General features: G+C 34.4%; 1 protein-coding gene across 7 annotated transcripts in view; it reads right to left on the bottom strand.

Moving 5' to 3' along the window:
- The window catches only part of LOC143222754 (uncharacterized), a 75,951-nt gene that overhangs the window by 13,912 nt on the left and 41,827 nt on the right, over nt 1-20,212 (bottom strand). The window contains exons 1-5 of one of the 7 annotated variants that reach the window (XR_013012471.1): nt 12,087-12,262; nt 11,214-11,360; nt 10,661-10,792; nt 5,135-5,223; nt 2,990-3,123 (exon numbers count right to left, since the gene is read on the bottom strand). Coding sequence is in view for 2 of the 7 variants with exons in the window: in XM_076449698.1 (XP_076305813.1) it covers nt 11,147-11,360 (214 nt within the window). In the remaining 5 variants the exon portion in view is untranslated. The other 6 variants (XR_013012469.1, XR_013012472.1, XR_013012470.1 and 3 more) reach the window with 6 other exon arrangements.

Here is a 20,212-nt window from a genome sequence, read left to right as displayed (position 1 = left end):
AAAATCAAACTTTTTCTAGGATATTTACAAACATTTCCATAACTTGTAATTTGGTCATTACATAGATATTGTTATAAAAGGAAAAACTGTAGAGTTTGATGACCTATTGAAGGAGTGATTAAAATACCATTTTGATAAACAATCCGAGCAATCCCTACCGTATGCCTAAATAATCATTTTAAATAAGAATTTTATTTTTTTTGCTGCAGAATATGTTTGAAATTCTTGCATTTTCTAATTTGTTATGGGACTTTAAGCCTCGTGATTTCTATATAATGAAATTAAATGTTTGTTCTTTAATTTGTAAGAACACCGAAAAAATAAATAATTGTTTATTATTCTTAGTGTCGTAGATTCGACATATGTTTTAAACTTTAATTAAAAGAGTGTTTGTTTCTTTAAAATATATTTCTATTATCAATGAAAACTGTGTATGTTAATCATCTTTACATTTAATTAACTTCTAAATTTAAAGCACAATTGAACTCAGTTTTAGGCTATTTGAAATGATAATATGCAAAAATAAATTGGAGGCTCCTCCATGATAAATTATAATATGTAAAAAAGAAACAAAATTAATTCACCAGTGTTGGTTAATGAATGCATGTGGTGTGTCTCAGGTATCTTGCTTGTTTTCCTATCATCCTAATTCTTATATGTTTAACTATTTTCTAACATATTAACTTATGTCATCACAACTATTATTGAACATCCGTTTTTACATTCACGGTTCTCTTAAGAATAGGCCTGAACGTGTTCTTGTGGTTAGTGTATGAGGCTGCGAGCCCGAGGTTTTCTGGTTCGAGACATAATATTATACTTCAATAATTATGTGTTAGTTAAGCCTATTATGCATGTTATGTTTCGTCCAGTTGAACAAATAAAAATATTTTTCACTGCTGCTAACTTTATATTTTATTAAAATTATTTTATATAACATTTGTACATGTTTATTCGGACAAAAATATCAGCCTTTTATTCTATGTCATCAGTTTGATTGATACTCGCAAATACCTAAACATCAGTTATATGAGATTAAATCATTTACAAAATATTCCAACCCGTTTAGTCCACATTAATGTTTTGTAAAGATAACTCAATAAATATTAGGTCGTGAAATATTAGTATTTTTCAGATAACTATTTTACAAATACAAAGTCTCATCTGTTTTTAAATTGTGTTTTAAAGGGTATCGTTTTTTTATCATGAGAAAACCCTACTGATTGATAAGAATTTGTTTATTGGATTTCGCGCACAGCTACTCGAAGAATATTTCCACTAGCCATCCCTATGTTTGAAGTGATAGATTCGAGGAAAGGCAGCTAATCAATATCACCCACCGCAAACTCTTGAGCTATTCTTTATTAAGGATTGGTTGTTTGGCTTTTTATGGAGCAAAGCAACTAGGCTATCTGTCTCCTTTATTAAGGAATTGTGGGATTAATCTGCTGAATGATTGAGATTCGAGTTCCCAAACCACTAAACCATACCAGGCTCAACTGATGAGAAAGAAAAGACATTTTTGAAAATGGAAGTATTTTAAGATAAAATATTTTTTTCTAGTCATTTGTTGTATCTTTAAGAAAAGCATTTCACTATATTCCTAAACTAATTACCACCGATGAAAGTTTTGAAAGAGAAAACCTGTGAAATGTTTAATTACAAGCTAAATTACACAAAATAGGAAAAATACATAAGTTATTCGATGTCCTATTTTTAAAATTCATTAACTTCTTTTATTTTTTATATTTTTGCAACAGTTTGTAGAAATAAATGTTGCGTTCGCATAAACACATATAATACATAAATCATTTAATTCATGTTCTAAGTTTCACAGTTAACACCAAATTTTATGGATGTCTGGAAAACAAGTGTGCAAATTTATTGGTTCACTTTCACCTCTTATCTACACAGTCTCGGAAATATTTTGCTCTTATAGTTCCAAAGAAACTTACTTGTTTGTAGCTAGGCACAAAGCTATACAAAGGGCTGTCTGTGCCGTGCCTACCATGTATCTAAACCCGGTTTTTTTAGCGTATAAGTCCATGGTCTTACCATTGTGCCTCAGGAAGGTTCAATAAAAAATACCTGCTTTGTGTTATACACATACATACGTGAAACAAATGTAGTAATTAAAACGTAACTAAAAGTAGATGATACAAATCAGAACCATAAATGAGTGAAGAACACATTCAAATACTCAACAAGATACAAAACATATAAATCTCACTAGATATAAAATGATAAAAAGTAACAATTAAAAGGAGAGATGAAAACTGCATGATATCACCTGGTGGCGTTAATAATATTCAGCTTCTCTAGTTATCCACAAAAATGGGAGTGAATAAACAGTAAAGAGTAAAATCCGGGTGCCCTAACCTACAACATTTCGAGTCTAACTATACACGCACTATTTGTTACTTGTTGTATACATGATAGGTAGCTCTTTAAGATTATCAGTTAAGTCATTTTCGTACCATAACACATAATCATGTTGGACCCAAAATTAAAAACTTTTAGGTTACGCTCCACACATAATCAACAAACCAACCTTTACCAACTTAAAAATTGTTATGAGCTAAAATACTCGCCAAAATAGATCGACGTTTTAACCCGGTCACTTGTAGCTGTATTGATTAGTAGTACAGCTGTTAACAACGCCATTTTAACACGTTAAAGTGATTTTTTATTGTTAACGTTAAGTACATTGATTATGATTTGTTTGTATTAGTTAGCATTTACTCTAAGGAATAAGTTAGGGCCTATATGAAAATAATCAAATTGTCAAAGTGTTTTATGACAACAAGTGCAATAAAAAATTATGTCTGAATGGGTCTAATAGTTCGGTGTTGAAAGCTAAATGCTGATTTTGTTGTGATGGTTAATAGTCTCTACGATCACTTAAATCTAATAATTTATTAGTATTATACTTACATACATATCTGTGTATGTACAACTAGATACTAAATACTAACTTGTCGTATCAAACCTTTTGGCTGCTAATGTGTTGCTGTCATCAGGGAATTTCTGTGGAGGACTGGTACTGTGTTGGTAGTGACCAGAATTCAAACCTGGCTTTACTTCATGGAAGTCTGGTGTGTTAAAAACTTGAAGTGGGGTCTCCTGAATATGTGTAACAAGAAAAGGTGCTGTTATTACACAGCTAATTTTGTTTGATTTGTAATAAAATTTGAGACGGTTCCCAAACTCGACTGTTCGCTCTAACTCGATTTATGAAAGGTCTATCAGAATTCCTCGAACTGAGTTCATTGTTATTGGTTCGGCCAGTTTCTCACAAAACCTTTTGACGTCACAACATAAGAAAAACGGACAACTCTGTTATGTATATATATGTGTGTGTGTGTGTGTAATTTTGCTCATTTAATCTCGATTTAAATCTATTGATCAAAAGAAATTCTATTAAGCCAGGCAGGTCATAACTAATAAATTAACGTCACCAGTGAAATTTACGTTCAGTGGTTTTAAAGAGACAGCTTAGTTTTTCTGTTATGGTAGAAACTAAAGATGTACCTCAGTACTTTTTATCAGTTAGATGGAAGATTCCTATCAGCCTCAAACAGTAGTATGTAGAGTTCGCGCCAGTGTTGACAGGGTAAAAATAGTAACCAATTACTTTCACAAAATAGGAATCCTGAGATGTGGTAATGAATTAAACTAAACATTTTAGTGAACCTCCAATAAATGGTAAGCTTTATGGAATATACTCTTACATGTTCCCCTGTGTGTTAGCAGTAAATTGTTTTAGAAGGTTTATATTATCTAAATATTTACAAGAATAGTATTTAGTTAAAACATTATCTGACAAAAGTCTGTGTTTGTGTGCATGTGTCTATTCATAACCAACGAATAGTTGTAACAATTTTCACTATACCTGACACCGGTGAGTGGCAAAGGTGTTCTGTATTCAAATATGATCCCCCTCATGTTACCCCGGGGGTGGCTTTAAGTTTTTCCACGCATTTTCTAATTCCTCAATAAGAAAATCACATGTGATGTCTATTTTGTAAGATCAATAATCCACCAATTTTACCCCTACTGTTTTTTTTTCTTTGAAAGGAACGTGTATAATTCAACTTACAAACCTCTAACTTTATTTTATAAAATAATTAACATATAAAATTAATATATTTCTTTGTACTTGGTTTGGTTTGAATTTCGCGAAAATTATACAAGGGCTATCTGCTCTAGCCGTCCTTAACTTAGCAGTGTAAGACTACATGGAAAGGCAGCTACTCATCACCACCCACCGCCAACTCTTTTACCAACGAATAGTAGGATTAATCGTAACATTATAACACCCCCAGGGCTGAAAGGGCGAGCATGTTTGGTGTGACGAGGATTCGAACAAGCGACCCTCGGATTACGATTCGAATGCCTTAACCACCTGGCCATGCCGGGCAAAATGCTTTATTATTAAGTACAAAAGTTTATATTAGCTCTTAAGGTTTTCTGTAGTTCATAGACTTATTTTTTGATACACAACAAGTCAAAGGGTAGAAAAAAAAAGGAAGACAAGATAAATAAAATCGGGGAATGAAATTAATGTCGTATAACTACAATACGTTGTGTCCAGCCCCTGAGGTAGCAGACACTCTTGAATGTTAATTTCACAAGTAGCATTCTCAAGTCTATTAGTCATCACGTCTTTTCAAGGTTGTTTGCTATTGTTAAGAAAATGTCCTCCAAAGCTTCAGCGCTATCTAGTCTTTTCACAATCTCGTTCTCCCGTTGTTCTGCCCACTTTAACTTAGACTTTCAACAAAGATAAAAACTAACATGTTGTAACTCGGCTCGAAGGCAAGAGGCTTTACTAAAGGGCTGTCTGTGTTACTCCTGGTGCCAGCTACTGGATCCCCAAAAAAACCGTAGTGCCAGCAGGCCATAATTACAAGTAACTAACCACTTAGAGCTACCTGAAACTTTAATAACCATGCGGCAACGTCTAAAGCTCTCTGACTTCCACAATCTGGTATAGGGAGAGAACCACCAAGAAGTAAACTTGCCGCATAAATCGACACCGCTGTCTTTTACCAAAAACCAAAATATACAGAATATATCGAGTGGTGACCCTATGATACTAAATAAGACCATCGTTAAGTATAAGAAAACATACCTGTCCTCCGCTGGTACAGTGAAATGTCTTCGAATTTACAAAACTAAAATCCGCGGTTCGATTCTCCTCGATAGCCCGATATGGCTTTGCTATAAAAAATGCAAGAAAAATACCGGGTGAAAAAATAATCTACAATGTGTATGGTTTGGTACAAACAAAAATAATCAATACATCTACAATGTGTATTTTGGAAAGAACATTATATGTTCACTTCATATTTTACCGATGAAAAATGAAAGTAGTCTATGAAATTCAACTAATGAGACAGATATTGAAATACAATATCAAGACAATTAGAAACTCGTTGAGATACATGTTAAAAAAATCATTCTTCTGTACGTTGTAAGCTGAACTAGATATCATTTACTTAATTCTTCTAATAACATCTGTTGATTGTGAAATATTTTAATGGTTATTTCACACGATAGTTTAGTGTCTCTTACCTAGCGGGGCCCGGCATGGCCTAGCACGTAAGGCGTGCGACTCGTAATCCGCGGGTCCCGGGTTCGCGCCCGCGTCGCGCTAAACATGCTCGCCCTCCCAGCCGTGGGGGTGTATAATGTGACGGTCAATCCCACTATTCGTTGTTAAAGAGTAGCCCAAGAGTTGGCGGTGGGTGGTGATGACTAGCTGCCTTCCCTCTAGTCTTACACTGCTAAATTAGGGACGGCTAGCACAGATAGCCCTCGAGTAGCTTTGTGCGAAATTTCCAAACAAACAAAAATCTCTTTCCTAGCATAAACATTGTATACCATAGTAACACTTATATACTTGTTCGTATTTAAGCTTACAGTGCTTGGATGATCGAAAGAACTTTACAGAATATTTAAAGCATTTTTCATCATTAACAGAGATTTTCTATCTCTTTTTTTTTTTCTATTCAATGAAAATCGTTATGTAAAATGTTAAAAACATTAACTTCGTCTTTAAACCTGACAATAAAGGTTCTTGGTTGTACAATATATTTTATAATAAAGTAAAGTTATGGTCGACTTTTGAAGGATAATCAGTTAATGTGGTTAAATCCAAAGTTATTCTAGCCTAACAGTCTCTTTTTGCGCACGCCCATGATTTCAAGTTTTTATCAGCACAGGTATCTTCAAAACATGAGTACAATGACATGCGCAGGGTTAAAGATAAGGGCATGCTTGACACTGAGATCAAGAAATGCGTGATGATGCAAAACGGATAGGGATGGACAAAAATATATGGTCCTTTTTATATATTTTCTTTGTGTGAATGGGCAATAATAAAATGGAAGGTATTAATTAGTCTTTTTAAGAAGTTCGATAAAGTGAAAGAAAACATTTTTTCTCTGATATACATACTATTCACAAGTCAAACTGCATATCAAATCAAAAGTAATTTTAACACAGTGCTTTTTGAAAATTTATTCTTGTTTTCTTGAGGATGTTTTTGTTATTAAAACCTATTAAGGTAGAACAACATATAATGCATTTGCTAATCATACTTCTTCAAGTAAGAAAAAGTCACCTGTTTCGAAGCTACAAGTCAGAGATTTAACGAATAGATAATTTACTACCGATAAACAATTCTCAGTATGCCCAAGCATTATGTATACATAAATACTCTTATTTTTATACTTAGCCCGTCTGAAGAAAGTAGAATTTGCGAAACTTGAGAAGCATTAATTTATGAAAAATAAGTAACTGAATTATGAGACAAACCACAAAAACTCTGCCAGTTATCACGATTTTCCTCACCTCTTGTTAATGAACTGTTGTGTAATAACTTGAGTTCGTTATAGCAAAGAAAGGTTTTTTTTAAGACGGTTTTTCTTTGCAATTTATCAACTTAACTCATTTTACAAAAGTATTTAGCACTTTGTGTTAAACTATTTAGGAGCCTCCACTTTGTTGTATTCCATTTCTCGCCACGTCCGGTCATGCTTTATCTGATGACCACGATGCTTCTTTAAAATAGCCTACAGCGTAATTTTCATCATAAAAGCCTTCGTGCTAAGGCTGTCATGTGTAAAGCACACTGTTCTTGCCTGCAGGCTTTCCATAATGTATTTAGTGTGTGTGTATATATACAAGGATGACGATTAGCCAACGCCCGTTTCAACATCTTATTGCACAGTTATTCATAGGTGGCTTGACCTATATGACTTCGTATTGAATTACATGAATATTCGTTTCGTTCTCCAGTTGCTAGAGGTATGCAACGTTTGAATGAGAGTTATGACTAGACAATTTATCTTGGTGAGCGCATACCATGTTTGCTTACTTTCTATCCAAACTGGTATTTCTATGTTTCACAAAGGGTTCAGAATATTAATATAATAACAAGCAGACTTCACCTTTACCTTTTTATCTACTCGTCCGGTTCCCAGCTAGCTCCTGGCACAATATTCGACAATAATTATGGATCCCTTTGAAAATGGTTCCCGACATGCCGTGCACAACTATTGTTTTTTTAACCACTGAGTGATAGAAAATGGCATGAGACTTCATACAGTTACCAAGGAACATATGTGCTTTGTCAAGTGTAGCCACGTTCAGCTATTTTACCGTGGTTAAGTACTATTCACAAAGTTTTCTACAGGAAGTATTCCTTTCCTGGATGCCTCGTGGAAGCAACTTATGTACCTATGAATTGTATCGCTTTTCCAGACAGATATCCTAATTACTTTTCATGCCTACTGTTCTTTGAGCATATAAATTTTTGTACTCATTGATTCTCACCTATACAAGACACCACACTTTGCTTACCACATTTGAGGTAAGACTTGTTGCAAGTCTCCTTCTGGATGGTCCTGTTATTCCATGTTTCTCTATTTTCTATTGTCATAAATTATAAAGGATAGTTCCATCTCGCAAATTCTAAATTTCAAGTGATAGACTTACAAGGTGGAGAGCAATTCTCCTAATTTACAATACATACGACTAGTCTGAAAAAGTAGAAGAAGAAAATATGGTTATTCTGGTCATTTTTACCTTCGGTCGATAAAAATTGATGACAAAGTTTCTTAGTCATAACCTCATTCAAGCAAAAATCCTTCCTTTCTGAAAAACCACACGCTTATGCTGACCTGAACACATCTTTATGATCTGAATGAATGAAATTTTTGTATAGAAAAGAACGGCTACATACTCTTTCTAAAATCAATCAATATTTGATGGCATTAGACTACGTACGAAACGTAAGAAAATGTCAATATGGATTTATGACTGTGGTTACAAATGACTTGCTAATCTGTATATTCAAAATCATTTTTCACGTATTCAATCTTCTATATATTTATTTGATATTCAATATCAATAGTTCAAAGGTAAGGACTACAAATGAAAAAAAAAGTATAAATGTCTACTTGAATTTTCGGCCTTACACACTCTATGTTTATAAAATATTCTAATGTTACTTACACTAAATTAAATAATCCTCTGAAAAAAGAAAACAATTTAATTCTGGTGCGTGTTTATGTGACTACATTATCATATAGGAAAATAACACAGTATTAAGCATGCCTCAATTTTAATTCAGGCTACGTTAAATGTAAATGAATAAATTACAAACAACCAAAAATGATCTACACATTTATTTCTAGAACATAACATTGTTATTTGTTATTTTGTAAAGCACAAAAACACAACATTTTGAGTGTTGAGATACAAAATTATTTGAAAATTACATCATTTACTAAATGTTATACAATTAACTTATAAGAGAGAGGAATAAGGAAATCATAACAAAATTCAAATTAAAATGCACCTTAAAGTATAATTCTATATGAAAGAAAAAATGTTCATTTAAACCAGACTTTGTAGTTTAATTTTTGTAGTCACTCTCTCTTGTGATTGTCTGTTGGAAGGTGTATTAGTAACAGATAGAATCTAATACTTCTCAGTTAAGTGCTTGATATTGATGATATGTTTGCTTATATGTTTATTTTAGTTCTGCAGTTTAATATGATTTAGATTTTCGCAACATCGACTATCGAGTCAGCAGTTGCTCTTTTTGCCCACTGCACTTTGAACAAATCATATAATAAATAAATAAATCATACACCGAGAAGGGCATGTAGAGGACTATCTTATATTGAAAAATGTGTTTTCAACTTGTATATGTGGTGCTGTTTAAATATATAGAAATAACAAGAGCATTACGTTGTTTTTGTTTATCGTTTCTGTGCATCAAGATTTCTTTCAGACTTGTGTCATGTCTGCAAGCAATAATGGTGTGTTCTTGAAAACATATTTAGTGATTGGTTCTTTACTAAGTATTGTGTAATTGTTTAGTATAATATTCTTGACCTTCTTATTGATCTAACGGTAACATAGCACGATCAGAGTATTCCTTTTTGGATGAGTTAAGGGTTTATTCTTGAACTGTAGCTATGATAGTTGCATCATGGAAAAGAGTCAGGATAGACTATTTTAAATAAGAAAGTTTTATGTCTTGTGTTTTTAGTATATAATCATTATTGTCACAGCATCTATAATGCAACCACAACTACCGTTTTCTTACTAACCCTAAAGTACGATTGTAAACTGTGTATTACTTCTCACAGATTTCTTTGGTCATTGCAACAATAACTTGAAAGTTAATATTTTTAAGTTATTGATCTAAAATTCATAAAAAAATATAGTTTGTTTTTTAATTTCGCGCAAAGCTGTTTACTGCTTTACTAACGAAGACTGCGTTAGCTTTCCCTAATTCAGCAGTGTAAGGGAAGGCAGCTAGTCATCACAGCCAACCGCAAACTCTTGGGCTAATCTTTGATTAATGAATAATGGGATTGACCGTCACATTATAACGCTCCCACGGCTGAAATGGCAAGCATGTTTGGTACGACGGGGATTAAACCCGCACCCTAAGATTACGAGTCAAGTGCCTTAACTACCTGGTCATGCCGGGCCTGTCCCACTGGGAGACACGATTTTGTGTTCTTAAAGAATTGCGCAGACGTTTAAATTCAACAGTTTAGGTGATTGTTTGGTAAACTTGGTGATTAAATAAAAGTCATTTAATATTTAGTGAGCAATCCACTAAGCTTAATAATCAATTCTTCGTTTGTTTGTTTGAAGTTAAGTCCCAAAACTATGCAATGGGCTATCTGTGCTCTGTCCACCATGGGTATCGAAACCCTATTTCTAGCGTTGTAGTTTCGCAGACATTCTTCTGTGACATCGTGGGCTCGAAACATCGAAGTAATTTATATTAGAACTTACCTACCGTAAAAGTTGTTTTTGGGCCCCGGGACAAATATCCTCGGCAAGCCAGCTTTCTCTCTCTTTCTAAACATTTTGAAAATTTATTAAAAAGATCCTATGTTAGAACAGCAACGAAGTTATAAATAAAGAATAGTTGCTGACATTTTAGCTCACAGTATAAGCGTATCAACGTTAGTAAAGTTCAACAAATACCTATTAAATGTATAAAATAACAAATATATATTACTTATTACTCAAATTATCATTTCAACCACTTTTAACGTATTAAACGTCTTAATGTAACGAAAAGTCAAAACTTTCTTTTTGTATAATTGAATGAAGATATAACCTGAAGGTGCTTTGCTGACTTTTTGACATAATCAGGTTTCATTCGTCTGGGTCCTTGGGGCAGTTTCCTTCCGTTACTTCCCCCTCCCCGTCGACGAGTCTTGTTACTGTTGCTGTTATTGTGTTTTTAAATCTAAAATAATTCAATTTTTTCTTCTTTTTTTTTAAATATGTTTACGTACTCAAATATACCGTTAAAACTCATGGCTCAACACCTTAACCAATAGTGATCTATATTTTTGTTCAATCCAAATTTATATCGGAATTGTTAGAGTTTTTAAGTTTAAGGAAAAATACCATGGAATTCCTCAAGATAGATCAATTACTTTATAAAAAAATATTAAGATTATGTCAAGAAGATTTACCACAGAAAAATAAATTAAGACAGCAACAACTATGACTCTAGGCTAGGCCTAGCGTTGAAAATACTTTATTCTGGTACATAATGTTCTGATTGCATAATTCCTATTCATCATATCCGAACATATCAAGTTTCTATTGCAAAATTCCTCATCACCCAGTGGGGTTTCAGTTTTGTTAAGGTTATGACATACCAGACCTCCTTCCTTGTCGGCTTGGATTTAAGTGGCAGGCGGTGAAAGAAAGGTGTGGGCAAGCTTTTTTTTTCAGAGTTGTACGGCGGGGGTGTAAGCATGAAGAAAGAAAAATCGCTAAGCCTAACACAGCTGGGCGCTATAGTACTGCAGAAGAAAATAAGGGAACAATAAGATAAAATGCGTTGGTTTTTTGTTTTACTTTTTCCATTTCGTATAAGCACAATTTGTGAGCTCTTTATTGCCCGTAATGCTTTTGTTCCATTGCTTATAATCTAGAACGCACAACACGACAGCTCAGAACAAGAACAAATCAAAACCATTATCTTATGAACTAGTAAAACATCAGTGTCACCTTTTATGATATCGATTTATTTGTTCAAATTGTTTTTCCACTTAAAACAGAACTCGAAATATCAGCACATATACAAAAATGGCATTTAGTCGTCATTAGTTTAAAATATAGTTTCTTTATTTATTAAATTAATGACGACTAAATGCCATTTTTGTATTTTCCTATTCTTCTTAGACGTTTTGTTTGACAAATTGTTTACATGTACTTCTATATATCTATTTGAACATACTATTTGTATTTACAGGCCTTAATTACATTCACATTAAACTTTATCATAATTCACATATTAACATTTCTTACTTAGTCTCCAAACAAACTCGGTTATGTCAAAGAAGTATCTGCTGTGTATTAACCCAATTATCATTTTTGTCGCCTCTATCTTTGAACAACAAATCACTAAAGAGTGAGAATCAAACTACTTTTAAACTGTTATTGTTTACTGTGGTTACAAATCATTGTTTGGTTACATTAATATGTTCTTAAGCAGCAATTAGATATTATTAATAAAAAATACTTACTAAAAATTGGATTAATTAAACATGAGCTTCATTACCAATATAATTAACACATATTTTACCCATTGCTAAACATTTAACCATAAATTCTAATATCAGGCAATTCATAATACATTATTTGTTAAACTGTTTTAATGGAACACTTGTTCGTTTACGAACGACTAGCCCTTCAACTTCTATACTAGTAATTAACTAAGCACATGAGATGAGGAAGTTAACACGTTATTTATCACGAGCAAAGAAGTCAACCATGTGTGATTAGTGCACAGCTATTGATCACAGTAACAAAAAGTATATAATGTGATTACAGAAGTATAATCGATTATAACTGTCATCTGAAGGAGAACACTAAATCACGTAATTTATTCGGTTCTTTTACATCAAAGTTAGCAGTTTACGAAGTTAAATCACCAGATAATGTTTTATTGTAGGTCTTATCTAACAAATATATGGTTCTTTAAACGGGTAGCTTATTCATGGACTAGAATATCGGGTACTTCTAACTATAACGTGGTCCCAAAGCTCATTTATTACTGTTATCAGGATTTATACTTCTATTGCCTAAAATAATCTTTATATATTTCGTAATATGCAGACATACCACTTGGTATTTTGAGCGTCGTTGGCAGAATGTATTCCTTTTATATATACCATTACAAATCAAAACAATTGCATTGACAGAAGAAAACTGGTCCGGTAGTTAAAGCACTCGATTCGTAATTGGAGGATCTTGGGTTCGAATCTCTGTCACACCAAACATGCTCGCTTTTTCAGCCGTGAGAGTGTTATAATGTTACAGTCCAACTATCCGTTGGTAAAAGAGTAGCACAAGAGTTGGCGGTGGGTGGTGGTAACTAGCTACCTTCCTTTTAGCCTTACACTGCAAAATTAGGAACGGCTAGCGCAGATAGCCCTCGTGTAGCTTTTCGTGAAATTAAAAACAAAGAAACAAACAGATCAAGAATTTAGGTAATTATATTATTATTCTGATCTTTATTTATATATATATATATAAACACATTGATATAAAAATATAAAACGTCGGATACACAATGTAACTTTAAGAACTTCATTTTAAAGTGTTAGTGGTTCAGTGTCTTTGTAAAAAGAAAAGCGTTCCGAAAATCAGAGACAAAAACGTTTCATGTGGGAACGACTTGAAGTCTGATTTTTTTGTTAAATATGTATAAGTTTAATGAAGAACCTGAAAAAATCAGTCCAACCTGCGGTAATAAGTTAAACTTCTAGTGTTTAGCTATAGCTTCATATTTCAACTACAGATTATTACGCATAATTAACTGTATTTGGTTCCACTGATAAAACGTTCGTAGCCATCACAAGCTACCTCAGAAAACTGATGTGGGAAGGAATGCTCTATGTCCTGTGTATGAAATCAGTGTAAGTTACAAAGACTTTATAAAATTAAAGAGAAATTTATCTAATATCTTATTACTAACAACTGAAAACCGTATATAAAAGTTACAAGAATAACTTATTCTTTTTCTTTTCTTTCTTTCTTGTACTCTCGTTTCCCAGATTTTCCGAAGCTTTAAATTCTTTCAAATAACTAGCAAACAGTTTCAACAATACATAATAAAAAGAGCTGTGGCAGAATCAACCACCTTTCACTGTAGACATTAGGATATTTGCACTGACAAACTACAAAATGTTATCATGTTAGTTGTGCAAGGTTATTATCCTTATGAGTTTCAGACTGGGATTGAACAATTTATCTCTTATACAAGGTCTCATGTTACCGTTCCCAACCACTTAGGATTTTTAACAAATCCTTGAATAATATTAACTTCTGATCAGAGTAAGCTGTGTATTTCGAGCAAAACTATAAATTAACTTAGCAATCGGTATAGCTATTAAATATATGTCTTTTCTTTTACGATCTACTTATAAAGATTAGAATGAATTTTATCATCAGTTGAGTATCCTCACTGTTAAAGTATTCCAACGGAAAGTTGGAACTATAAATTTCATGAAGACATAAACAAGTTAGTGTTTGGAAAGTTGATTGGTTGGAGTTTATTGGCACAAAGCAACTTAGCTAATTGCGCCAAACAACAGGTAAAAATTATTAAAGTAAAATTAGTGTAAAATGTAAAATAAATCAAATTAAAACGAAACAACGTCCGAAATTCGGACAAAAGATATAAATAGAATTAAAAAGACCAATAGCTCGTAAAAAAAAGTTAAAATACAAGGACGTTGGACATTGTCATCATCGTCGATGACAATATCCAACGTTAGGGTTAAACCCGTAAATGAGAATGTATAAAATGGTTCACTCGTTACGACCGTATATTATTTGTCAAATTTTGTTTTCTAATATATCTTTTGTTCAGGTTTTATTCTCTCCCAACACACACGCACAGTATGTTTTTATTATTTCTCTTTGTCATTTTGTTCCCTCTTGTTTCTAAGCAATACGACTTTCCATCGTCTACACTGAATATCCATGACAGGCAAAAGATTGTAAAAGAACAATAAGTTTCAACCATTTTTGATGATGATTTTAAACGGATGGTGCGTGTCTTTATAGTTATTTGTGTATTCAATTTTGAAAATACACTATCCATATATGAAGTTCAGTTTCAAATTTAAGTACCAAAATTCGTAACCAATGTTTTAAAATAAAATTTGGCGCTAGTTTGTTTCTCTGTTAAAATTATGAAACGCACTTAAATTTTAGTTTCAGGAAACAAATCATTTCGGATTCGCTTGTTTTGATTAGAAATATGCTTAAACTTTCTTTATACAAATTGAGCTCTCTAGCACATTATTCTATAATATACAAAATATTTCAAATGTGAAAAAATAAACTAAAGCTTTTTGTTAACAGAACTTTTATACATAAAAATATATCATTTTCTGTTTCTTCTGAACTGTAGTTAGACGTAGACAAATTTAATGACATTTGTTTTCAGATATTTAGCGTTAATGTTCAATCAAGATCGTTAAATAGATAACTATCAAATCAGTCGGCACTGAATATAGCTGATATAATGTGGTTGACATATTATTTACTATGTTTGTAATTTGCTCAAGACATTGTTGTAGCTAGTGCATATATTACGTTATTACGATCTTACATAAACAAAACCAACAGATTTGAGTTTTGGGTTAGTTTATTTTTCTCTGGTGTGTGTTTTATCAAAATAAATGCACAGATATATATATAATTCAACGACGTGCACACTCAGAGGCCGATTTAAAAATGTCGAAAAGTTATAATCTAAACTATTGCTGATAATTATAGACTTGTGATTTGCACTCGCATTAGGGAAAGTAAACTCTGTAGAAAGTCTAATCTATCCAGGTTGACTAAGTCATGAGCAACTGTACAGGGTTGTAGGAAGAGGTAATGCCAGTAAGATCATGACCTTGCAATTTTTATATGGCATGTGAGCTATGTCTTATGTATGAAAACTTTAATTCTATGTATTACGTTGTGTTTATTTAGTATTTGTTGTCACAATGGCTCAAGATTCATTCTCATAGCATTAAAATTTTCAAAATCTAGAAATGTCAATGTGGCACTGGCCTGACCGTTCCAAAATTGCTTCCTACAGCAATACTGTAGGTATATATGTTTAAGTTATTATATAAATGAACTTAATTTGTATTTTAATTATGCTTTGCTGGCTTTTCTGATGTTAATTTGACAAATTAAGAAATTTTGAGAAAATGAAGAAATTTAGGCTAGGAGGCTCGTAGAGCGGCTCTATATATACGGGTATGATTAAGGTGACATATAACCTACCGTTATTTGATTAAGGTGACTTATAACCTACCGTTATTGGTTATTCATTACCTTACTTTTAAAGTTGGTAAGTCAGTATTAATTTCAGTGTCAACAGTTTGGTCATTAGAAGGCGTATTGTCGTTGTTCTTTTAGACGTACTCATTGTGGTGGCAAAACCCACAACGCCTACGATTGCGAACTAGAACGTCACTGTGTTAACTTTGGCGGTTCCCACTCCTTTTACCTTCGTTTTTGCCCTAAGTTGGCAGAGGAGAAAAAGGTCCAACGTTTAAAATTATGAATAATATGTCCTACCCAGAGGTTGGAAATTATTGTCCCCACTCTATCTCGGTCATATCCTCCTGCACTATGTTCTACTGCCACAGAAGGAGTCCAGATAGATCTTTCCATGCTTCCGACAGAGTCGTTTTCCATCCACGTAAATGTGTACTTCTACTTCTGTTCTTGCCGTTCCTTACAGTGACTGCCCAAGTCCATCTTCTTCGGCCCCGAGATGTAGAACAATTATTCGTTCTCGCTCATATTCGCTGGAATCTAAATCTAATAACAGAGACCTGTTCATTCGACCCAGGGCAAGATCTATGGAGGTCGATAGGCCTCCTTCTACTAAATAAAACGGCGTGGTTGGAAACAGAAGAGATTTCCGTCCAATTCTCCTCCACCTAAGTAAATATGGCCACTTTCATAAAGAGTAACTGTCAAGGTTTCCAATCTAAGTTTGATTCTTATCGTACTTAGTGTCTTTCCGTGCACGAGCTTTCTGAAACCTGTTGATAGAGTCACCTTTCGTTAGTTTTCTTTGTACCGGAATGACAGGTTGCGTGATGGACGAGAGCATGGAGGGGTGGCACTGCTAGTCGACCCAGAGAAGATCCTGTCTTTTCAGCGACTCGTGTAGTGAAGGCAAAGATCCTGATGGTAGAGAGGTCTAACCCAACAAACCACTTTGGCCATGAAAGGTGGCCTTGGGGTAGCCACCCAGTTTCATCTGACTGATCCTGTTGAGCTAGGGTCAACCGAATATCAATGCTGGGCGTTCTTAACGGGTGTTATGAATATTATACGTGATGCTGGTGTTTTGGTATAGTGCTCACGAAACTCTTGTGTTGCTGCATTATCCTTGTTTGGCATTGTAATGCATCTTCTCGTACGACTTCGTGGTGGGTGGCTTCAGTGCACATTGAATATTCCTCTATTTATTATGGATAAATCAATCTGTGATAGAATAAATAGTAAAACAACAGCTATAGGTAAATTACCACGAACAAACGACTCTGTTTCACAGTCACCACCACCACTACATCTTCTATCTCAATTTTCAATCCTTCATTCTTTATCTGAAAAACCCTTAGACCAAATTACTATTTTTTTCAGAAGTGATTAAAGGGTCTTGCTGGATCTCCCAATTCCATTAACAAGCTATCTTCTGGAAATATCTACCCAAAATAGAGTGAACTCCTTCTGAATTCTAAGGCAATTGGCGAATTCTAAGGCACGTCCACCTGCCTCTGTTCATACATTTCTAACCCTCCCCAGTGTTTCAAGTGCCAAAAGTATGGATATTCAAAGGCATTATGTTGTGGTTGGAAAGACTACAACGCCTTTGAGTGTGAACTGGAACCACATTACATTAACTGTTATGGTTCTTACCCCACTTACTTTCGTTATTAGAAGAAATTGGTGGAAGAGAAATAGGTACAGCATTTGAAAATGTTTGACAACATTTCTAAACTCGAAGCTCTGAAGTTATTGTTCCGAACTCCATCTCAGACATGTGCTGCTGCACTATGTTCCACTGTTACAGTGAGAGTGCAGAAAGATCATTCAGTGCCTCAAAGTGAGTCGTTTTCAAACCATGTAAGAGTCTTTTGTCCTTTATGAATGAACAAGTTCACAAGTCAACATCTACTCCTGTCTTTTTCCCGCCATTCTTCCCAGTGGCTTCACGTGTCCACTGCCTTTGGACCTGGTTTCTAGCATCTGCATGGGTCCACATTCTTTGTCCAGGAGATGTGGGAAGATAATTCCTTGATCCCATCAGTCACTGTAATTTCAGTCTACTAACCGAGACCTGCCCTCTCGACCTAGGGCAGAGTCCATAGAGATCGATGGACCTTTTTCTGATAAAGACAAGTAAGGTGATCATAAACCAAAGGGTTTTCCACCCAATTTTCCTTCACCTAAGTAAAAATGGCCACTTTGATTCAATGGAACTATTGAGATTTCCATTCTATTCTAAATGTTATTAAGGCTCTGAGTGGTTGCTATCATTCTGTGTGTCTTTTCTTACAGGAAACATTTTTGATACTTGCTGATACAGTCACCTTTCAGCAATTTTCATCATACCGGAACGACAGGCTGTATGATGAACGAGCACATGTAGAGATAGCACTGCTAGTCGATCAATACGTACCCACTTTGTCTTTGCTACTCGATACACTTTTGGATGCTATTACTGTTCATGTTTTTTGGGCCATACCATCACTGTTTGTTCTCTTTACCTGTCTGCTGGAGAAATTTGATGCTCTTGTTAAACAGTTGTCATCTTCATTTTTGAACTCTGGGAGACTTTAGTGAATGCAATCTCCTTTGGGATGGTGCTGACATTAATAGAAGAGGTCGTTCTATAGTGAGTATGCTCTCAAACAACAGATTTTTTTTCTTCAGTACTGGTTCTTATACTTATTTTCATACACCTAGTCAGCGTTTCCTTTCCATTGAACTCCTTATCTACTCCTCTTTTCTTCAGTACTGGTTCTTATACTTATTTTCATACACCTAGTCAGCGTTTCGTTTCCATTGAACTCCTTATCTACTCCTCTTTTCTTCAGTACTGGTTCTTATACTTATTTTCATACACCTAGTCAGCGTTTCGTTTCCATTGAACTCCTTATCTACTCCTCTTTACTTTTCTTTCACTTTCCTTAATGGTTGGCTGTGAACAATGAAGCAGTGATATTTTTCTATCATTCTGAACAAGATTAGCCATGATCGATGCTACACAACTTTCAGCGTAAGTTGCATCACAATAGCTGACCCTCTTTACCTGCTTTCTCTCAGAATTTGATTCTGTTATCATGTGTCTACCATCGATAGACGACGGCATGGTAGCAGTGACTGGGTGTATCATCCAGGATCAGTCAATTGCTAAACCATCGACACGTTTTTCACAGTATCTTCATCCATGTGGAGTTCTGCCTATTTGGTTCCTCGAATAAAACAGCCTTCTCTCACCAACCCAGTATGTGTTCCATCGACAATGCTTTACTGCGAACCTATTTTAACTTGGCACATTAATCAGGAAAACCTTCTTCAAGAAAGAACGTTTATTTTTTGTGTTTTTTAACTTGAGAAGGCTTATGACATCCACTTGGAGTTAAGGCATTTTTCAGAACCTGCACTCCTATGGGTTACATGGTAGATTACCAAATTTCATACAGATTTTTTTACTAGATAGGTGACTCAAAATCGTGATAGTTTGACATTTTTCCTTTCTTTTCTATAAGATCATAGAGTCCATAAGAGCTGTGTCTTGCGTGTCACTCTTCGGAGTTTCAAGATTAATACTATTACCACTCAACTTCTCCCCACTGTTGCAAAGAGGACTTATATCGAGGGTTTTCACATGTCGTGTCAATCGTCGAACATGGAGGTTATTGAGCAGTAGATTCAAAATGAACGCAATCACTTTCTCGAAGTGGACCAGAGTAAACGGTTTTACCTTTACCTTCTTCAAAACCATTTGAATGCACTTTGCTACCAACATAGTATACATCATGTTTCCAAACTCCGACTGAATGTTCTTGTTCTTCCCGTAGTCCCTAAAATAAAGTTATTGGGGCTTATCTTTGGCTGTAAGGTGGCTTTCATTTCTTACATCAAGCATCTAAATGTTAATTGTATGAAGGCATGAAATATCCTCCATGCCTCCTCTCTCCCACCTCTTGGGGAGCAGATCAATGTGATACGCTCATAATCATGCCCTTTTATGCTCCACGCTGGATCATAGGTCTGTAGTTCTGCCAGGACCTCGGCCTTGAAGATGCTGGACCCCATTCACCACTTGGGGCTTTGGCTCTACATAGGGCTTTCCGCTTTTATTCACCGAGTCTCACAAACCTCCTCTTCACCTCCACAATTTGCAAATTTCTTTGCAGTGTGACATTAAACATCAAGCTTACCACAGCATTCCACTTGAGATTTGGTTTCCTTTTTCAGTAATGTCACTAAGACGTGACATATTAATATTCACAGCTTGATCATATAGTAACAAGAAAAGTGCATTGAACCATATATAACAAGAGATAATGTCAACAAGGTCAATTATTTCTTACCTCTTTATCATACAATCACA

The sequence above is a fragment of the Tachypleus tridentatus genome, chromosome 8 (assembly GCF_004210375.1).
Source record: "Tachypleus tridentatus isolate NWPU-2018 chromosome 8, ASM421037v1, whole genome shotgun sequence".
In the NCBI taxonomy this organism is placed as follows: Eukaryota; Metazoa; Arthropoda; class Merostomata; order Xiphosura; family Limulidae; genus Tachypleus; species Tachypleus tridentatus.
Note: the sequence above shows the minus strand (reverse complement) of the source record. Positions and strands in the feature narration are given on the sequence as shown.